We start from the raw sequence: 19,919 nt of genomic DNA, 5'->3' as shown, positions 1-19,919 counted from the left end.
ATACCAATTATGCCAGAACCTTCCAGCTTCTAGTAGAAGGGTTTTTTTATTTCACACTTTCATGCAAGTTCTCAATATACAAGACCGTCCAAGTTTTAATAAAAACATTGACAAGAGTTCTGCAGTTCAGCCAGAAATACTTAAACATGCACTTGGGGTTACCTTTTGAGTTGTCCTTTAGAAATTAGGGAGGTTAGACACGTGTAAAACCCAGTGCACACTTTAATAGCTAGATGTGATAAAGAACTTGGTCACTTTGAATCCAGGCACTGCCCTTGGCCACCGGAGTAAAATGCAGAACTCTGCGTGATTAGCTCTCCATTGTCGAAACAGGGAAGGCTGGGCTTGTCAAAATGAACACTGAAGCAAATCGTATGTTAAAGAAGCTGATGGTGAAGAATGCAGCACGTCTCAAATTGCCTCTGTTCTGATCAGAGGCCCTGTTCAGAGTTGTGGGCTTATGTCTGCTGAGGATCAGCCTTACAGACTGCTTTCGTTAGAATGGATGCCTATAGGTGTTCCGAGGGGGGCCGCTGATGAGGGCATTCAAAAAATAAGAAGGCAAGTCTTTTGTGTGCTCGTTTCCAACCCTCATACAAGGACTTAACTAGGCAACGTGTGCAGAAGAGATTGACACAGTCAGTCATAAGCCAACAGTAGTCATTACTCCCCTTGTTGGTAATGGGTGCCTGTACTGTCTACTGCTGAACAGTGCTGAAAGCAGTTAACTTCGAGGCAAGACCGAACCATATTCATCAACTTTTTCTTAAAGAATGGCAACTGTGAGCTGGACCTGCATTTACTTGCAGTTAAACTGCTTTCGGTACTGGCTCAGAGTCGTATAACATAAGCAATAGGTACATTTTCTAATACAAAATGGGTTACACATGCAGTTTCAGTAACTTTTCCTGGGGGGGGGAGAGATTTGGTAAAAACAAGATCACAGGTGTTAAAAATTACATCTCAAAGTAGAGCTTGTGTAAATACGTGTCAGACAAAATGCAGGCACATGACTTAACGGCTGGCTACATAGCTGACAGACGTCATTGTGATTCCTCTGGATTAACAGCTCTACAAGATCTGAAATGATTAGGAATATCTGGAAAAAGCATACATCAGTCTTTAGCTATTGTCCTTTGTGTTCCTGCTGGAATAAATTTGTTTGGGTTTGCACTGATAGAAAAGCACATCTAGAGACACAAACAGGTATAAGTTCCGTTTTAGGATCCAAATTTTGAAAGTAAGGTGTACACAAACTGTCCTTTCTATGTGTTTCTGCAAGCATTAAATGGCAGTATTCTCACCTTGTGAATCAAAAGGTTTTCTCAAACTGTGTAAACTGGCATTTTTAGACAAAAAAGCATCGTACCAATTGTCTTCTCTGAGTTTTTTTCCGAATTAAATGAAGAGCTTTATATAAAATCCTTTTATATGAATGATAAACAATTTACGTGGAAACAAAATTAAGATGAATTTTTATTGGTGGGGGTTGTTTTAGGTAATTGATGTAGAAATATTTTTGGAAATTAGTTGAATACAGTAAATTCAGAATATTTACATTTTAAACAATACTCTTGGAGTGACTGGCAAAATTTAATTGTAGGAAAGAACAGTAATATATTAATTGGCATTTGCTTCAAAATGTACTTTGGTTTCTGTTGAATTACTTTAATGTCATATGAATATAATTAGACTTTGAATTCCTTATGTGCCCCAGGTTGTGTTTTTAATAATTTTTTTGGCATTTAGAATTGCATCATTTTGTCCAAGATTCTTAGCCCAAGTTTTCTAAAGTAAACTGAATATTTGCGTGAAGTATATAGTAACCAAAACTAATACAAGAACACCAGTAAAAGTTACATTTAAATAAAAGTTTTATTAGGATTGATAACTTTTAATCACTTTTTCTTCTGCACTACCAAAAGGAGTAGTTCTAAGCTGTAGAAAATACCTTCAGGAGCTATTCAGCATGATTTGTCAGTGTCCTGTACTTACAGGTATATGCAGTCATGCTCAGTGCCAAACCTCTCCAAGCGAAGCAGGTTTAAAACACTATTGCTGTAAGTCACACACAGATCTACTAGAACTTACAAGTGAGGCATCTCTTTTCTTTCAAAGGACATAATAAGGGTGTGTATGTGTAGTTTGAATTATAGCAAATGAACAATTTACCATGGTAGGTTTGTTTAGGATAGTTTATTCCTTTCCTTATTAATATTGTACTGTTCATGGGATGTGAATGTGGCTTGTACAGGAATGCAAAAGAAATGTACAGGTAGTAATTTGTGTTGCTTTTCTAAAAGTTACAAATTATTTGATTAATAGGGCAATACTATGTAGGATCCTAATGGTATATTCTTTCTTGACTGCCTACACTGAAATTTAAAACAGAAATAGCACATAAGATTTCCTCTTACCCCATTTCCAGAACTAGCCGGTTTGTCATTAAAGTGTTGGTCCCAGTCAACATTGGACATTCTGGTAGTTCTTTGGTCTCCTCAACTTTTTAACAAAGTATGCTTGAGATTCTACCTTCAGGAAGGGTTCGTCTTGAATTTGGATGTGTACATAGTATCTTCATGGAGATTGTCTTCTAATGATATGCAGCATTCCAGATGAGAGGGAGTATTACTTTTGCTATGTTGTGGTAATTCAGGTTTCTCCTGAGAACTCTGTAAGTGGCAACTGAGCCCTGATCCTGCATAGAGCGGTATCCAAATGACTTCTCTTGGTCTGTACACTGGCATGGGACAATACCAGCATGGGAGTCTTTCTGAGTGATTGGTCTTTATTAATTTTTTTGCTCTGAGAAAAATCTGATAGCAATTAAAAGGAGAAAAGCATCAAGATATGCAATGCATATAGAAATAGTTTAGCTCCTAGGAGGGTAAGAGGAAGCTGATGCTGGTTGAGCTAAGAGGTTGGGAACACAGAAACTAATACTGTATTGGAACTGCCTGAGGAGCTGGAGTTGGCAAAGGAAGGAGATAGACACAAAAAGCTGGATGAATAGTCTGGGGCTACTGTGAGTAATCGGAAGAGGACACAAGGGTCCAGAAATGACAAATAAAAAGACTGACTCTGGTTGAAAGGAGCAGAGAGAAGATGGCAGAGGAGACAGGCAAAGATGGACAGGATTGGATTTTCCCAAAGTCCCCCAGATCCTATTGCCGCCAGCAGTAGCTTTGAAATCTAGCACAAAGCGTCTCACCCTCTTCGGTTCTGCTGCAGGTGCAGGATGCAAGTCACAGATTTGGTCAGTTACTTCACTAGTTTAAGAGAGTTCTTGAGCATAGATTGCCATTTGAAGGCGCCGTAACTGTGACTGACCAGTGCAGTAGCAGTAAGTTATTGAAAGTATTTCCTTTGCTTTTAAAAAAAAATCTGGAAAACTGGGCACAAAAGCCCTGTACTAAAGGGAAGCAGTTCAGGTCACAAAGCCAAGTATTCAGAACTGAGGAAATACTGTAATTGGGACTGCCTCTGCAACTTTCCTTTTCTCTCCTCTCTGTTGTAAATATTTACAATGTTATGAGGCAGTTTTAATTGCAGGATCACAATTATTTCTCTCGGAGGATATTTGCCTCTTTCAGTTCAGAAGATGTGTCATCCTGGCTTAATGAGAAGCTACTGACTATTTTGGGGTTTTTTTCCTGTGTTGTCATCTGGATTTATGTGTTAGTCCATACTTTGCTTTCTGTTGTGACCATTTTTTCTTCCTGTCCTTTTTTCTTCTTGGCCTTTTCTGTCATTCTTACTGTTGTACTGGGGTGAGTGATTTGGTCTTTACAGTGTCCCTAGAGATAAGAGGCTGGAATTAGGCCCGTTTTAGAGATGGGTATATGAAGTGTAGAAACTAAACTGTAAAGCTTACACTAACTTTGCACAACCAATTTGACACACAAAAGACTCCTCCTAACTTCAGTTGCAACTTAGTTTGCCAGACTTTGCCAATGAAGAGAGAAGAGCGAGAAGCCCTATAGCAAAGAACTCTTTAAAGAATATAAATTAAATTCCTACTGTGAATTACTCTCGAGGGGAATCTGCATGCGAGAGGCAAGCTACCCTCTTTAAGGGCCTAAAGATAAGTAGCATGAGTACCAATCCTCATGCAAATTGCCATTTCTAAAAAGTTGTTGTTTATAGTTACTTGTTCAGTGTCATGACAAAACAAAAACAATCCAGACTTCCACATTCTCTTTCAACTGCCTAACCAAGACAATCTCTTTTTTCCCTACCCACAACATGTTGTTTCGTTTACTCTAAATTCACACCTTCTGAAACAAATGAGGCAGTGGTGTCACACTAATAACCCCAACACAGTCCAGATTTATTTCCACGACAGCTTCATTCTGTATGCTAAATAGGTAGGAGGTAGAGAAAACAGCATACGATCATAAAAGGTTGTGATTTAAACATCATACTACAAAGTACACATGTGAAAGGATCTAATTTATTGTTGCAGTTTTAAATTTAACATTTTCTAACTGTTGAGTCTTGACTTTCTTGTGTGAATATTCTTCCAGGGTACTAAACAAATGCTGTCAGATTAACAGAGAAAACAGAAATATGAAAAAGAGAAAGATGTGAAATGCAGAGACATGCCAGTCTCAGATACAAGTTGTTTGCGATCAAAAATTTGTCTTCCTTGTTTATAGCTCAGTAAAAATACACCAAACCTCAGGTTTTTCATAGGTCATATGAAAGTTCCCATGATGTCAGTGAGATTTTTCTATAAAGGCCTAAGAGGCTGACCCTTCCAAACAACAGCGTGAGTATGATGTGATGCTTTTGCTGGTTTGTTTTGGTTTCTTTTCCTGTAGGTGAAGACGAGGATGAGTTTGAGAATTTCATGCTCCCCCTCACAGTTTCGTTTGAAAGTGTGACTCAGATATTCAACAGTAGTTTTGAACAAGAAGAAGCAAAGGTAGGTTTGTTTCAATTATAGGGAAAGAAATTATTGATGGGAAAAACTAATAGTGGGGCAAGCATTTAGCAACAAGCTTGTCATCTCTTCTGTCTGTCTCTCTTGGCATGTATATACATACCTGTATACTTATATGTATATTTATACCTGAATACATATACATAATTAGAAATATAGACAGTAGAAATACAAAGGCTACAAATGACTATCCTAAATAAACTTTGTACAAAGGTTTTATAAAGGTCTTGGGATTTTTCAGTGCTTTGCAGATCAAGTGACCCCATTTGATCCCCATTCATCCCCATCAAAGGGGCGAATTTGTCTTCAGTGGTAGCTTATCTGTTTCATATGTAATATTCCCCTTTGCCATGCAAGTATCCTGTTTGTGTATATTAACATATTTATTTGGGGGTATGAGGAGACATGTTGTAACACACTTGATAAAACATTGCTGCTTTAAAGTATTTTTTCAAACAAGAATTTATTATATAAATCAAGACTTTATTAAATGGCTGGGCATATATGTATAAATAGGAACTGGTCTTGAAGTATTGCACCCTTAAACTGAACAAAGTGATTAGGATAACTGATAGCTAAATAAGGTTTTTATGTGCCTGTGGGAGCCATATTAGGATTGATTTGACAAGTCAGTTCAGCTGTGGCAACAGTCATAATATCTAACACAACATTATGTTTTATTAGTAAAATCCGTAAGTGTAGCAAGCTGTTTGTGTCAAAACAACAGTATATTTTAGGGAAGAAAAAGACTTGCTAGATACAAGCTGCATCATCAGGAATGATAATATATTAGATCACTATTGCATTAAAGAGATCCCCTTCTACCGTCACTGCATAAATAGTTAACAACACACACTGGAGTGCTCGTTTCAGCTACAAAGGGTAATTCTGAAGAAACCCTAACAGTAATTTTTAATTTGCTATTTTAAAATATGATGGAAACTTCAATACTGCATCATCGTATTTATCCACTTCCTTTCATAAGAAAATAAACAAATATGCTAGAAATATTTAGTAAGTAGTTTGTCTGCAGTGCATCTCTGACATTACCAGAAGATGCACAGCTCTCAATAATCACTTGAATTAAGTTAGTATTTTTTTTAAAAATAGTACTTAAGGTTATTTCAACAATTACTTAATTCTAGTTTCCTCATTTGTTGCTCCTTTATGTATTTGATTTTAATAACTTTTCATTTATTAAATAGACGCAGTTCATCTATCTTGGATTCATCTCTTATATTTTCAAGTTATAAATCCTAAAAATTAGAACAAAGAGATAGTTATAAATCCTAAAAATTAGAACAAAGAGGTCATTTGATAGCATTACCCTTTCTGTAGGAAACTATTTATCTCATGTGAGGATTCAGTTTATTAAAATTATTTTGCCATTGTCCTGTCTGGTTTGCTTGAAACCATCTTAGTAGAGAAATTTTAATGGAGTGCCAGTGATATATTCCTAAACTAGCAAGTTCTTAACGACCCTGGAAAGTGACTGCTTGATTACACTTTAACGGTATTTGCAAATAAAATCACAAGTAATTAAGGGGAAATCTCCAGGCTTTTGAGCAAGTTTGATGCATGATAACTGCCTGATTCAGCTTCATCTAGAGTAATGCTGTGTAGACAAGAGCTACTGAGATCAATAGCAACATAATGATAGTGGCAGAATTAAGTGAGTAACCTGAGAACTGTGTCTTCAAAATGCATGCAGCTGCCACAAGCCAGGGCCACACAGTGCACTCCGTGCTTCCGTCCTAAATGTTCATCAAAAGACGCCCTGCAGGAAAATGGAGTTAGATGCTCTTTATTGCTGATCGTGTCTCTTGCCACATTTATCAGGGAAATTGGATTAGCAGTTGGCAGCTGCAGGTAGACAAGGTTCTGCAGTGATTAAATATGCAGCTTGGCTGCATTTGTTGTGACAGACCTTTAGTAAATTCTACTGTAAGCACCATCTGTCTAATTTGTATAAAGAAAACTTGGTGCTTTAAGCTACTGATAAAGAACTAAATCTGTTGCTTTATCGTAAACAAAACTTTTGCTCTAAATTCTCTTAAAAGTAATTTATTAGGTTAAAGCTATTTTTCTATCATGATGAATAAATAATACATGCAAAAGTGCTTTCAGGTACTTCATTTTGCAAGTACTGAAAACAAAAACAGTTCAGTTCTTCAATAAAATGCTTAGTATTCTGATCCACGGGGAGATGACACTGTTAAAATATCACTATGAAAATGGTCCAGGACTGCCAAATTCATTTAATTTGTGGTTTTTACTAGGACTTTCTAACTGGCTAGGGTTTTTTTAGGTTTTTTTAGTATTTCTGAAATACACTATTGAAAAACAGTCACAACAAACAAGGGAGCTCTTTCTTTTTAAAATACATTTGTAATCATTAAATCTGCATACAAAACACATGTTTAGGTTTCTTTTCCAGGGAGATCAAATAAGATGGCTTAAGTAATTATTGCTTTGCTTTCCCTTTTTTTTTTTTTTTTTCTTTTTTGGCTACTTCCTTCTTCACATTTTTATATTAATAGGAAAAATGTCCAGTATTAAAACAGTGGCTAATTTTCTCCTAAAAATTTCAAGGTTTCTCTTGACAATCCAGTTAAGTAATATATCGACTGGGTAGCTGGAATCTCAGTAGCACTTTGTTTATAGTTGTGACATCATCAGATTTGCTAGAAACGCATGAAAAAAAGGATCTGAGGAGAAAGCAGTTAAATAGCAACATGCTATCTTTAGCTGGTTTGTAGAAACTCCATGCTGTTAAATTATTTAAAATCCTTGATTTTCAGCTTGCACACATTAAAAGTTTTCACACTAAGTGCCAAATGTTGCAAACAGCACTTTAACAGAATGATTTTGCTTTGATCCCTGTAGCAGTTCCTGAATAATTTATCACAGGTTATTGCCTTAATTCTGGAGAGGGATAGAGCAATAAAGGCAGATGAAAACACTCCAGTTGAAACACCTTGGGGCCTGCTCATTCCTCTGACACGGCTCTTTTGTTGGAACTATTTAGAGGTTATTAAGACGTGTCTCCAGAATTAAGAGTATGCTGTAAGGATGAAGACAGCCATCTTAATTCTAAAGACAAAGCGCAATGACCCTTCACCTTTTTTTTCCTTTGTTGTTATTATATAGTAGAATTATGAGGGTAATATTATAGCTGCACCCAGTAGTGCCACTATAGTTAAGGGTCTGTCAGACTTTCCATTACAAGCCCCGTTTTGGGGGTGGGTGGTGTGAGTAGTCTCGTCTGTTTTAAATTGCATTAGTCAGACACTTGGCACATGTTGGCAAGTCATAGGGTGTTTTCTGTGAATATTTAAATCTTCAGCTCTTTTCCTTTGAAAAATCCATTGAAAAATCTTCTTCGGGACTTTGAAACAAAATACTTGAATTTATTTTTAAAATTGCCTTGTTTTAATTAAATCTTAAGTAAACCTATCGCTGACATTCAGGGAAGAATATTTCGAAAGCGAAATTTGAACAAAATTATTTCATTAGCAATAAAAGCGATGTATAAACCCACATACTACTGACAAGCTCCTCTTGCCACGTTTCTTGTATTTACTGTTCTTCACTTCTCATCTTACTCATTTGCAGTTGCTGGTGGTGTTATTAACTGTCACTTTGCCCCAGAAATGGCTGGTGTTCAGTTGTGAACGAAGCAGTAGCTTCATGTAGTCTTCAGGTTACTCTGTTAAGTTTGCAAGGCACTTCGAATCCCACAGGATGACAGACAAAAAGCAGATGTATAAGTGTATAACGTTATTTGTCATTAATAAATGTTGTGCATATAAGTGCTATTTGAAAATTCATAATGAACTAAAACTAGACTGTCATGGTATTTTGGGGGGGGGAGGCATGTCTTACTAAATGTGACTTAAGCAAGCATGGAATCTAGGGTGATTTTTGCTCCTATTAGAGTTTAAAGATATTTTTACCAGTGATTTAAATGGGTCAGGATTTATCTCAGGATTATGTAGGCTATTATATAGGCTGTTCGGACATTGCCAACTGTAGGCAGTGTTATTTTATAAAGTTGAGTTCCGATGGATAATATGTAAACCACTGAGTTTGCTGGGATTTTACAGGACAAGAATATTATGGTGCCTTGTAGATTGAGGTCATTTATTAATAATAGTGTGGTTAATGGTATGGGCTTTTTAGTAACAATACCTGAATTTAAAGAATAGAAGACCAAGAAATGTAGTTTATGTAGTAGTTGTTCTCCTTTCTTTAGAAGGTCAAATGGTGTCTGAAATTGCCTGGTGTTTGTGTAGGTTCCCAGAAATCTGGGACCACAGTTTAAAGAAAGTTGGACTTCTACTTTTATTAATAGTTTTTAAAGTCTCACAACTAAACTATTTCTTAAATATAGTTGCAAAAGAGTGTTTTCTTACAAGCAGTTGTTTTTATAAAGACAGAATAAGCATGTTAGAGGAATATGGGTTTGGCCGGTTGTCGTTTTCTAATCCGTGTTCTAGAGACCACAGTAGGATGGTGAGCTCTTTCTCTCCGAGCGCATCCTCAAACAAAGGCAAGTTCGTGTCTTGCCAGGGGCTGTAGCTCCCCTTCTTCCCTGCTCCAGCCTTTCCTTTGTGCAGTCTTGCTTGTCTCCTTTTTTTGTGGCTAGAATGGGCAAAGGAAGCAAAATCAATCTGGAAGATTTCCACTTCCATGTATATAATGTTGCATCTCTGTATCCCTTCAGAAAGAAGTATAAAGTGTTGCTGCTGAGTTCTTTTATTTCTTTACATTTGGGCCACCGTGTCTGCTAAACAGTTACTTTCTGTGTGGACAAAACAGCACGCAAAGTATGAAAATACAGATGAATATAAAGTTACAATTTTATATTGCATGTTCTCAGTATTGAACACTTCCTCTCTAGTGATTTCAGAGTCCCATTAAAGTTAATGAGAGTTGAGACCTCTCAGCATCTTGCAAGTTCAGGCCATTTCAATGCACAACAGAAAGGAAATGCAAATATTCAAATACTCCTAGCAACCTCACCAGTGTTTTGTAGAGAACTCAATTTATCTTTGGATAAATCTATGTGCGTGCCATCCAAGTCAGTTGGACTATTGGGTCTGTATATGAAAAGTAGAAATTAGCCCTTGTGTAAGATTACATTTAGCAGTTTAACAAGGCATCAGCCATAATTTGCTCTTCATGTGATCAATTAAAATTAATATGTGAATCTTACCTTTTGTATTTCTCACCACTATAAATATTACAGTGTTAGCACCAAGCAGTACATTATTGAAAACTCTGGTTTTAAAGAGAGAACTCCCTACTGGGTTTTTTTGCCATGCTTCTATGATTTTTTTTTTTTTTTTTTTTACCAGACTCTGCAGTACTCGTCTTTTATTATGAAAAAACAAAAAATACAAACCCCACCTGCCACATGTGGATAAAATTTATTTTAACTACTTAATTATCAAAAAAGAATATTTATGTCTAAGTAAATTGAAAAGTTTGTTTATATTGTTAAAATATTTTTCATTCACTACTGCTTCTTATTGATGTCTATTAATTATCCTGAAAACATCCCTTTAGTAGGGGCTAATTATCTGTGCGTAAAATCTTGTCTGCATTTGTGCTGGAAGGATTCTGAAGCCACACTTCAGTCATTAAAGGGAAAAAAAAATTCATGTCAGAACTAATGTTAATACGGATAGAGATTTGCATGGTCTTCTGTAAACAAAAAAGTCGCTTTTTGAAGAAACCTAACTTGAAAAATTGCTTTTTATAAAGAATATGAAAAGATATGTTAGAATAACAGTACAATGAGAATCTCAGTGCAACCTTAATTGTAGCTTGTTATGATTATCAGTTAGTCTTACACCTCATTCAAAATATTACAAGCTTAAATTAACGTTTTATTGTTATTGTTACTTTAAATATATTAATACAGGAAGCACTTTTAAACTTTAATACACAGTATTCATATATTACGTTTTAATTTGCATTATTCATTAGGATAGCATATTGAATAATCAAAAGCATTTCCTAAGCATTTTGCTAGTGTTATCACTATAAAACTTGTGGAAATCTTGTCTGTTAAAAGAATCTTTGTGTTTTTTGTAAAAAAAGATTTGAGCGAGACATTTAAACTAATGAATCAAAATCAGATATGTGGTCATTATTGGCTGATTATTACTCCATCTGCTCTGTGCTAACGTGAAAATCAATTACTGTGTCTCTTTCCCACTGACAGCGTATGTTGATCGGGCTGGCAAGGGATCTTCGAGGGATTGCCTTTGCACTAAACACAAAGACCAGCTACACCATGCTGTTTGACTGGATGTATCCTTATTACACTATGACAATACCAGCTCTGTGCACAGAGGGATACCAGGCCCCTTGCATTAGTTTAATAGTATGGCACAGTGGGGAAGAGGAAACAAAGCTAAATGAACTAATGTGTAATCAGCTAAAATTACAGCACAATGGCAACCATGCAGTTAACTGGGAAGGACCACAGAGAGGTCACTTTTTTGTTGTGTCACACTACCAATCTAGAAAGCATATCCAAGTGGTTTTCTTCCCTTTATAAATCCATAATGTTTTCATAAAAAAAAAAACCTGTGTCTTTAACTCAAACACAATGTACCTACATTTGGCTTAACATCAAAAGTGCTTAAAAAATACTATACAAGTGCTATCTGGGGAGATTTCTCTCTCTGGTATGAATCATGTCTTTAATTTAGTCAGTTACTTTCTATTTATGTCAACTCTATTAATATCGCAACACCTGCAGTCTTCTTGATCCAAAAGAAAATGGACATCTGAAAACAAAATCAAAATCTTTAGACTGTAGTTTTCTTCAATAAGTAACAATAATGGAACTCTATTTGCTTTAAATATTGTATACATTTTTATGCCAACAAATACAATAATACTCATGGGCATTTTCTTAATACTATAGAGAAATGTTTTGTATTTTTAGAAATACAGTAGCTGTAATTCTCTCTTCAGGCACACAGTCATATTAGTAACAAACTGCTGAAATACATAGTGAAGTAACTATGAAAATATTTGTTTTATAATTTAGATCTCACAAAGCTATGAAAGTTAATTAGGTATTTGTTTATGTTATGGACAGAATAAACAACATTCAAGTACAGTTACATGCTTTAGTAGAAATCAAGCTTTTAAAAATATTTTTATTTTAAGTAAATAATGAAAACCTACTGCTCACTAATAATATTCCAGGTTAAGAAAGAGGAATGCATCAATATAGAATTGCAACTAGGAAATGAGCCTTTAAGGACTAAAAGGCTGGACAGCAGAGCGTGGTATGATCTGATAGACGTCCTTGTGTGGTGGGTAGTAGGATCCTGATGACCATTCAGATAAGCCCTATTTAAGACCTTCGCAAGCCTGCAGTGATTCTGTCTATGTGCAGGCTCAGCTTGCAGAAAGTAAGTCCAAAACATAAAGCAGTGTAATCTTTATTTCTCTTAAAATCAGTGGAAAGCATCCCTTAATTTCAGTTTTAGAGGACTGGAGGGAAAAAAAACCACAAAACAAAACAAAAACAAAACTACTGAAGCCAGACTGTGAATTAGCATGTCATTTTCTGGTGGGCACCGTTGGGTACATTTAACTTCGTTAGTACTGTTTGTGCTTGTGTTACCCTAAAACTTAATAATAAAATCAGGAAGATGTGTAAAAGCAGATCAGTGCTGCTTCCATTTCAAATTCTTTTTACTTTGTTTTTCCTAGTACAGCATGAGTATCATGCTTCTCTGTGCAGAACTGCAAATCTCCAGTTGTAGGAGGAGGGATAACACAGACTTACCTCCTCTCCATTTGAAAGAAATGGATTCATCCATGGAGGTGGTTGGTTTGTTTTTTTTTTATACAAGGATCCAGGATATGTAATCCTCAGGACCCTTTCCTGATTTTTTTTTTTTTAATTAAGGTATTCCTTCCAGTATATGAATTAAGTTTATTTCAAATAAATAAAGACAGCCTCCAACTTTTGGATTTCATTATTCTGTATTAACAATAAAAATAGATTGAAATGTAGCTTTGTGTGGAATTCAAAGCTCAGGCCTTCTCAGTTTCTTTTCCCTTGCAGCGGTTCAAAATTTTTTTGTCCTCATCACCTTTGGCTGTAAAGAATAAGTGCATGCTTCTGTTCAGTGGATTTCACCTCATTTGGCTGAGTCCAGCTTCATCCAGGTATTGATCCAAAGTGTTATAGCAGAATAAGCTGCTATTATCGCAACTCTTATTTACTCTATATAAAGACAGAAAGGTAAATGGGAGGAGAAGGGAGGGTCAAATGCCAATTTTACCATATAAAGTTTAAATATCCTTTGATTAACATATTTCTTTTGTAGCTTCAAATATATCATCAGAAAATGGTTTTAATAGCAAGGAAAAGCTGTTTTTCAAACAGATTTTATTCTGTTATGTTTGAAGCCCTAGTATTTCAATATTGAAAAAGGCAAATACAGAATACTAGCCAAAATAAATCTGATTTACTTGCATTTGTTCAATAAATAAACAATACAAAGAGGCAAAGGATAAAAGGCTAAGCTTTTAATATATCATGAGATTATGTTTATTCTGTATTGAAGACTATCAGAAATAGTCACTTGTAAATCGTTGGTAGAAGAATGTATTGATAAACTTTTCAAGAGATTGCAGGGAATATTTTGGGTCTAAGCCCTGTCCGTAACAAAACAAATTACACTTGGTAATCTCTCACCTGAGAGATTCTTCTCTTTTTTTTCTGATCGTAATGTTTAGGTTTCAAGTTTTGTCCAGTAGATGGCAAAAATGAGCAGAAATAATTTCTTTTAAGTCCTTTTGGTCTGGGGAGGGGAGCGGGGGGAGGCACAGGGGACACCGTTGTATCTTGTATTTTACCATTATGATTGAGTTATTAGGATCATGGTTTAGAGGTGAATCGTCAGGTATGCTGAAGCTGTGCTAGATTGCCAAATAGGGCTGTTTTGTAGCAGGCTTGCTTATACTAATTGAGTTTCTCTAGCAAATCAGGCTCCTTGGAAAAAGGCCAAAGGCTTTTCATAATTGTATTGACAAGAAAATGAATATGATAAATGGTGTTCATTCAGCTGAGACAAGATTTATAGTGTTCCTCTGGCAAGGGCTGAAGAGAAAATACTTATAATAATAGTAAAATTTATTTTAAAGTTGTATTAGGTGATCTCTCAAAAGACTTCATTAAAATATTTCCAAATATTTTAAGCAGCTTCAGGTGTTAAGTATAGCGTCTTCCCAAAGTATCCGGTAATGAAAGAGGAAGAAAAAGGTCACACAAACAAACAAACAAAACAAAAAACCCAAAACCCTGGATATGAAAGTCATTTATTCTTCCTGAAATATTGATATGTCAAGCTGTCAATGACGATTCCAGCACCACAGCTTTGGAAAGTTTATTTGCCTTTGGTATTCATAACATGTGGTCTCTGTAATTTGTAGGTCAGTCCTGAACATGCAGGTGTGGCCTGAAAAAGCCTGTATAGCAATTTGAGTAGAACCAAAACCTGTTTTTCTTAACAGTGATGATTCTCCTTGTGTATTTCATTCTGCTATTTACTTCAAGACTGCCTGGATAAGATGTTGAATGTTTAATCTGTTTTCTTCCATACTAATATCGGTCTGTAGTCTAAGGTCCTTGGTCTCGCAGTCAGATACGTCCATGGAGATTCAATTGTGAGTTCAGGGTAATATCCACTTTTTTGTTACTTTCATTTAGTGTTTCTTACAGTTAGGTGGTAACCCATAGGCAATTTTTCCTGTGTTCCTCCCAGTTGATTCTCAGTATTTAATGATTTTTGTTGTCTGTAAAAGAAAAAGGTTGCAATAAGAAAATGGGTTGCAAGAATTAAATTATTAGGTTGACTCAGAGTTGCAGTCAGCTAGATAGCACACGATGTATATGCATGAGTGCGTGAAATCTGATCTGCCATTGAGATGTTTTATCTAGTGGTCATTTAAAAGTTCCGGCTGACCTAGATATTCAGATGTCTGATCGTATGCTGCTTCAGATGTGGATCACTAGAACAAGCAAAACAGTCTTTTCACCAAACTACCATACCTTTTTATCCAAATTTGTATCATATTTCTTAACAAAATAAAACCATGTGCAGCAATAAGATGGCTTATTCAAAAATGAGTCTATTTTTGAAGAATTAAATTTTTAAGTTTATATGTTTTAAGGATTCAGGATTAGGTACAAACTTGAAAGAGCCCAACAAACAGCTGTAGGGATTGAAGTTTCCTCATCACAAGAGAAGACGACAACGCATTTTCTTATGAAACAAGGCTACCTGATCGGTAATCTGTTTGTAATAGCTGTTATTGCCAGTTGCATTGATTCAAACCTCAGTATTGTTTTTTGCAGTTTGAATTCCTTTGAGCTTGAACTGACTGGTCAGGTTACGTTCATTAATTAGCCAGATTCCTTGAAGTTTGTGGTTAAAAACACTTAAAAATAATATTCTGTTTAAAACCGATTTATTCCACTTTATTGGATTTATTAAAAAAATAATAAATCGCCGAAGCCTTTCTGTTGACCCTAGCTTTTATAAAATTTGACTATAGTGTCTCCAGTTTTTCCTTGTCAATGAACATGGACTCGATGCTTAAATTTTTGAATTAAGATAGCTAATCACATTGGATATACTGCTGACTTACATTTTAGTTGTAGAGTTTGGCTGTCAAGTTACTCTCTTTGCCATGAAACCTGAAAAGGCGATTGCTTTCTACCCCACAAAATTCCACAGTGGGGCTTTGCAGCATTGCACCATCTCCCTTTTGTGTACATGAGGCTACTAGGAAGGCTAAGGAAGAGGCGTGACTTAGGAGAATTAACAGCACAGTTCTGTTCTGTACCTTACATGTCATCTGCTGCATTTTAAGTATCTTGTCCATCCTCTGCTGAGTGTGAGCTGGATTGGAAGTCCACCTCAGAAAAAATGGAACTGGCAGTAGTGAATTTCTAAAGGTATGAGATGGCATGGATCATCTATGCCTTTTGAGGATATTCTAGGCAAGTAGGATTTGAATTTAAATCCCAATTCATTACTGGTAACTCTCTATGGTATGTTTAACTCTAAGTTTGATTTAAAATGTAAAGAACCCCATAAAGGAGAGAGAAACAAGGTCTAAAAGTATATTTCACACGTCAGCCTCTTCCGCTATATATAGTTTATGTCTGCAGTGCCTCAAGCAGCTGGCAGCAAAAGTGCACAAGTCTTTAGATGCCTCAGACAGACAGCAGTAGCCAGAATGCCTTCCATCTGTCTACACAGCGCTGTCATTCATCAGTAGTGCTATGTCGGACGGCTTTAGCCTCCACCAGAAGAGCTATAGCGAACTGAGACATCACTGTGTCTACGTATCCTAGAAGCATGTAAACCTTTATATATTTCAGACTTCTATTTCACACCTCATGTTAAGTGCTTGGCCTGTATTCTACTTTGTAAGATTCACAATAGTTGCCTTTATTGTCTGAATAGGCAATAGCGTTTTCCTAAGAATAGTCACTATTTCCCGTGTGGTTAAATAAAGCAGAATTATATGACATGAAACAAAGTTAAACATGAAAAATAAGTTTATTATTAGACAAAGCCATTGACTAGATTAGCTAGATGATGTTTTAATAGTAAATTGTATAGTTAAAAACTCTCTGTTCAATATAAAAAAAACGGTTTAATTCTTTGCCAGTCAGGTTGTGCTACCTCATTTCCATTTACCAGTCTGCATTCTTATCCAAATAAACTCTTTTTTTCAGCACGTTGGGAAAACCAGGGGTCAGCTTTGTATCAAATAGTTGCATGAAATATTTTGATACAGTCAGTAACTCATAAGTTTGGGGTTTTTTTTAATTTACATTGCAGAGTCTGCTAAACTTATTTTTTTCTCTATTGCATTCTTTTAAATCCTGCTTTAAAAGAACAGATACCTCCTGGGTGCTGATGAGCAAACAGCTCTCCTGAAAGAGTTCTCAGAAATCTAACTTTGCTGGTCTCCCCTACGCAGTTTGGCTGAATCCTCTTCTTGAATGCTCTAGAAACAACTTCATACAATCAAATTGTTCCCAACCGTTTATATAGCAAATATAATATGTATGAGGTGGCACTGAAATTTGGGGGCCAGGATTTGCTAATATGTAAATTTCTGGTGTTTTTAAATTAAATTGCCATTTGTGACTTATGCCATTCATTAAAAACCCAAGCTCATTTTATAAATGTACTTATAGGTTAGCTTCACATATACTAACTGCTTTCCTCTTCCTTCATTACAGCTCTGGTATGTTAACTATTTCCCGTTTAACCATTAATGTTTCCAAAGCATATAGTCTTCTAAGCAGAGACTTGCTTAAATTTATAGGTTCTGGCAGTCCCTCTGTCAGAATGAGCTGCCAAGGTCTATATCTGGCCCACCCATCTAATGGTGTAGTACAGTTTTAGGGGAAGCCGTTTTGCAAGATGTTATTTTATCAGTATACTCTTTAACTCAGTTTGGTGAAGATACCCTGCATACATTTCTGTTCTGCAAAGAGCTATTGAACTGTGGTACCGTGAACCTGCGTGTACAACCCCTATCTTGAAGCTGATGGCAGAATTCATGCAAAACAGGTAAGAAACATGTGCAAATTAGATAAGTGATGAATACTGTAATGGTGTGCATTCTCTGTTCCATCTTTCTATGCTTTGCTTATCCTCATGATGTCTGACTTTGACTGCTACTTTTGTATTTTGGAACAAAATTTGCAAGCACAACTCAGCTTTCAGTGTCATTGTATTGTTTTACCAAAATGGTAGCTGTTACAAAATCAGCTGGTAAGGATTAATTACAGGAATATATATGAGAGACTACTGTGATTTGATATTCAATGTTAGTGGAAGTGTATGCTTTAACCAGGGATAAATACTGACTCCATAATTAAATATCCGAAAATTGTCTGCTGTCAAGATTTGCTGCAGGCTGAGTTTTTGCCTTAAGCCAAGCGGCATACATATGTGCCTGTAAAACCACAACTCCCTTTACGGTTTCTTTTGCAACTCAACTCTTCCAGCCAAAATAGGAAGGAATGGTATCTAATACAGCAATATTTATAATCGGCATGTAGGTAACTCCTCCCATATCTAAAATCTTCTCTGTGGGCTAATCAGAAAGGCTTTAGAATGATTCTGGGAAGTTATTTCAATACTTGACATTGCAGTAGTTACAATGAAATTCCTGTTTTACCACAAGTAACAGAACAATTTATTCTGGGAAATTATCATTAGACTTGGAAATACTTAGTGTACTGCCCAAAGGAAAAAAAGATTTTTAAATGAAAAATTGATAGTTAAAGTCTCTGTGTTGGGTATCTTCGTGACCAAATTAATTAAGAGTTTTCAGCAAAGAAGTATGTGTTCTCATCATTTTTCATTTTGCCTTGCAAATCAAACTTACAAGGAAAAAAGTTGAAATATTTGAAATTTGAAAAAAATATTCAGTTTAATCTAGTGACAGGAAATTGGTGCCTTAAAGTTCAGACCTGCCTCCCAGTCAAACGCTAGTGTGTATGATGTGCACTTAATCCCTGAATAGCTGCACAAACCTTAAAGCAGAGTTCCCTGTTTCTTGTTTGTTTTGACTTGCTTGCTGTGACTCCCTCTTTGGTTTGTGTAGGCTAATTATGTCTTTTATCCTGGTAGTAGTATAATAAATTGCTGGAAAAGTTTAACCTATTTTTATTCGTGATGCAATGCACGAGCAGTATACTCTAATAGTGCTGCAACTTATTTCAAGGAGATTGTTAAAGCAAAACCACAGAACTCTAATAACGGTAAACAAAAGCAAAGAGGAACTGGAACAATAAATCTTATGCAGACGACAGCTCTTCAAGCTACTTTCCATATTCATGTTGTTCTACGTATTGCTATTCAGAAAATATGCCTTGTTCCCTTTAGAAAACATCATCTGGGATGGTGTTTTTTCATGAGTTGTGTACTGCATTAGCTTTTACAGGTTAGAATGCATTATACAATATACTTTGACATGGTTAAAATATGTTACAGAGTATCAGATTGTGCATTATGCCACTCTGATATTGAGATGATGTGCTGATTTTGGTTTTTTTGCCTCTGCCAGCCATTATCATTTTGTGCATATGGAATACACAAATGTTTTATACAAGGCACATTTTATTCATTTATAAACACCCAGATTTACTCCAGAGTTTGCAGCAAAGGACCCTGCAAATAGGGACTCAGACAACAAAAAATTGGACTTGCAGCAAAGAAAGATACCTACTGCTGTCTCTGTGATAGGGGTGAATACAAGGACTCCACGTTTGATCACAAGTGGATGACTACCAAATAGGTCAGCCAGGGGATACTCTGGTTTACATCACTCAGGGATGACTCCTTTCCCTTTCAGTCCAAATAAACACTAAGGGTAAGTTTTGCTAAAGTTACTTAGAAGCTTAAGACCTATATTCGAAGTTAACTTTCGGGCCTGAACTAGGAGTTAGGCTTCTTTATCACAAAGGCAAATTGGAAAGATGCCACAGGGACTTTGGCAAGGTCTCTGTTGCGTTTCCAGATTGGGAACAAAGTGGTTCTTGTTGGCTTTGGTAATATCTGTGCATCAGGGAAGACAACATGGTGCAATCTTCTTCAGGTCTGAATGCTCATAAAAAGCACGTGTTACAATTTACACACGGAGAACCGGCTTGTGATTACCATAGATTTTATGTATCAGAATAACCAGTGGGGATTAGTTTATTTTTAAAAGCTATACAGATGCAGAAGCAGGGTAAAAGTTAGCCTAACCACTTAGATTATGGAACCTTTGTACCATTCTTCTGCACTGTATATGGGTACAAGATGTTCACTGGTCACTGAAAGCTGTGTATGTATTGTCTGGTCACCTTTTCTGGTTAAAACTGTTTTGCCTTTTGTCATAGGATTGTTTTTTTGGC

The 19,919-nt window shown here is 36.0% G+C and overlaps 1 protein-coding gene across 1 annotated transcript in view; it reads left to right on the top strand.

Annotated features, from left to right (window-relative positions):
• RANBP17 (RAN binding protein 17) overlaps positions 1-19,919 on the top strand; it is a 164,770-nt gene that overhangs the window by 101,521 nt on the left and 43,330 nt on the right. Inside the window, exons 19-21 of the mRNA XM_009285979.1 lie at positions 4,824-4,927; positions 11,178-11,266; positions 17,476-17,583. Of these exons, the coding sequence (XP_009284254.1) occupies positions 4,824-4,927; positions 11,178-11,266; positions 17,476-17,583 (301 nt within the window). The remainder of the gene's footprint in view (positions 1-4,823; positions 4,928-11,177; positions 11,267-17,475; positions 17,584-19,919) is intronic.

The sequence above is a fragment of the Aptenodytes forsteri genome, unplaced genomic scaffold, assembly GCF_000699145.1.
Source record: "Aptenodytes forsteri isolate BGI_AS27 unplaced genomic scaffold, ASM69914v1 Scaffold54, whole genome shotgun sequence".
Taxonomy (NCBI): Eukaryota; Metazoa; Chordata; class Aves; order Sphenisciformes; family Spheniscidae; genus Aptenodytes; species Aptenodytes forsteri.
This window is presented reverse-complemented; position numbering and strand designations above follow the sequence as displayed.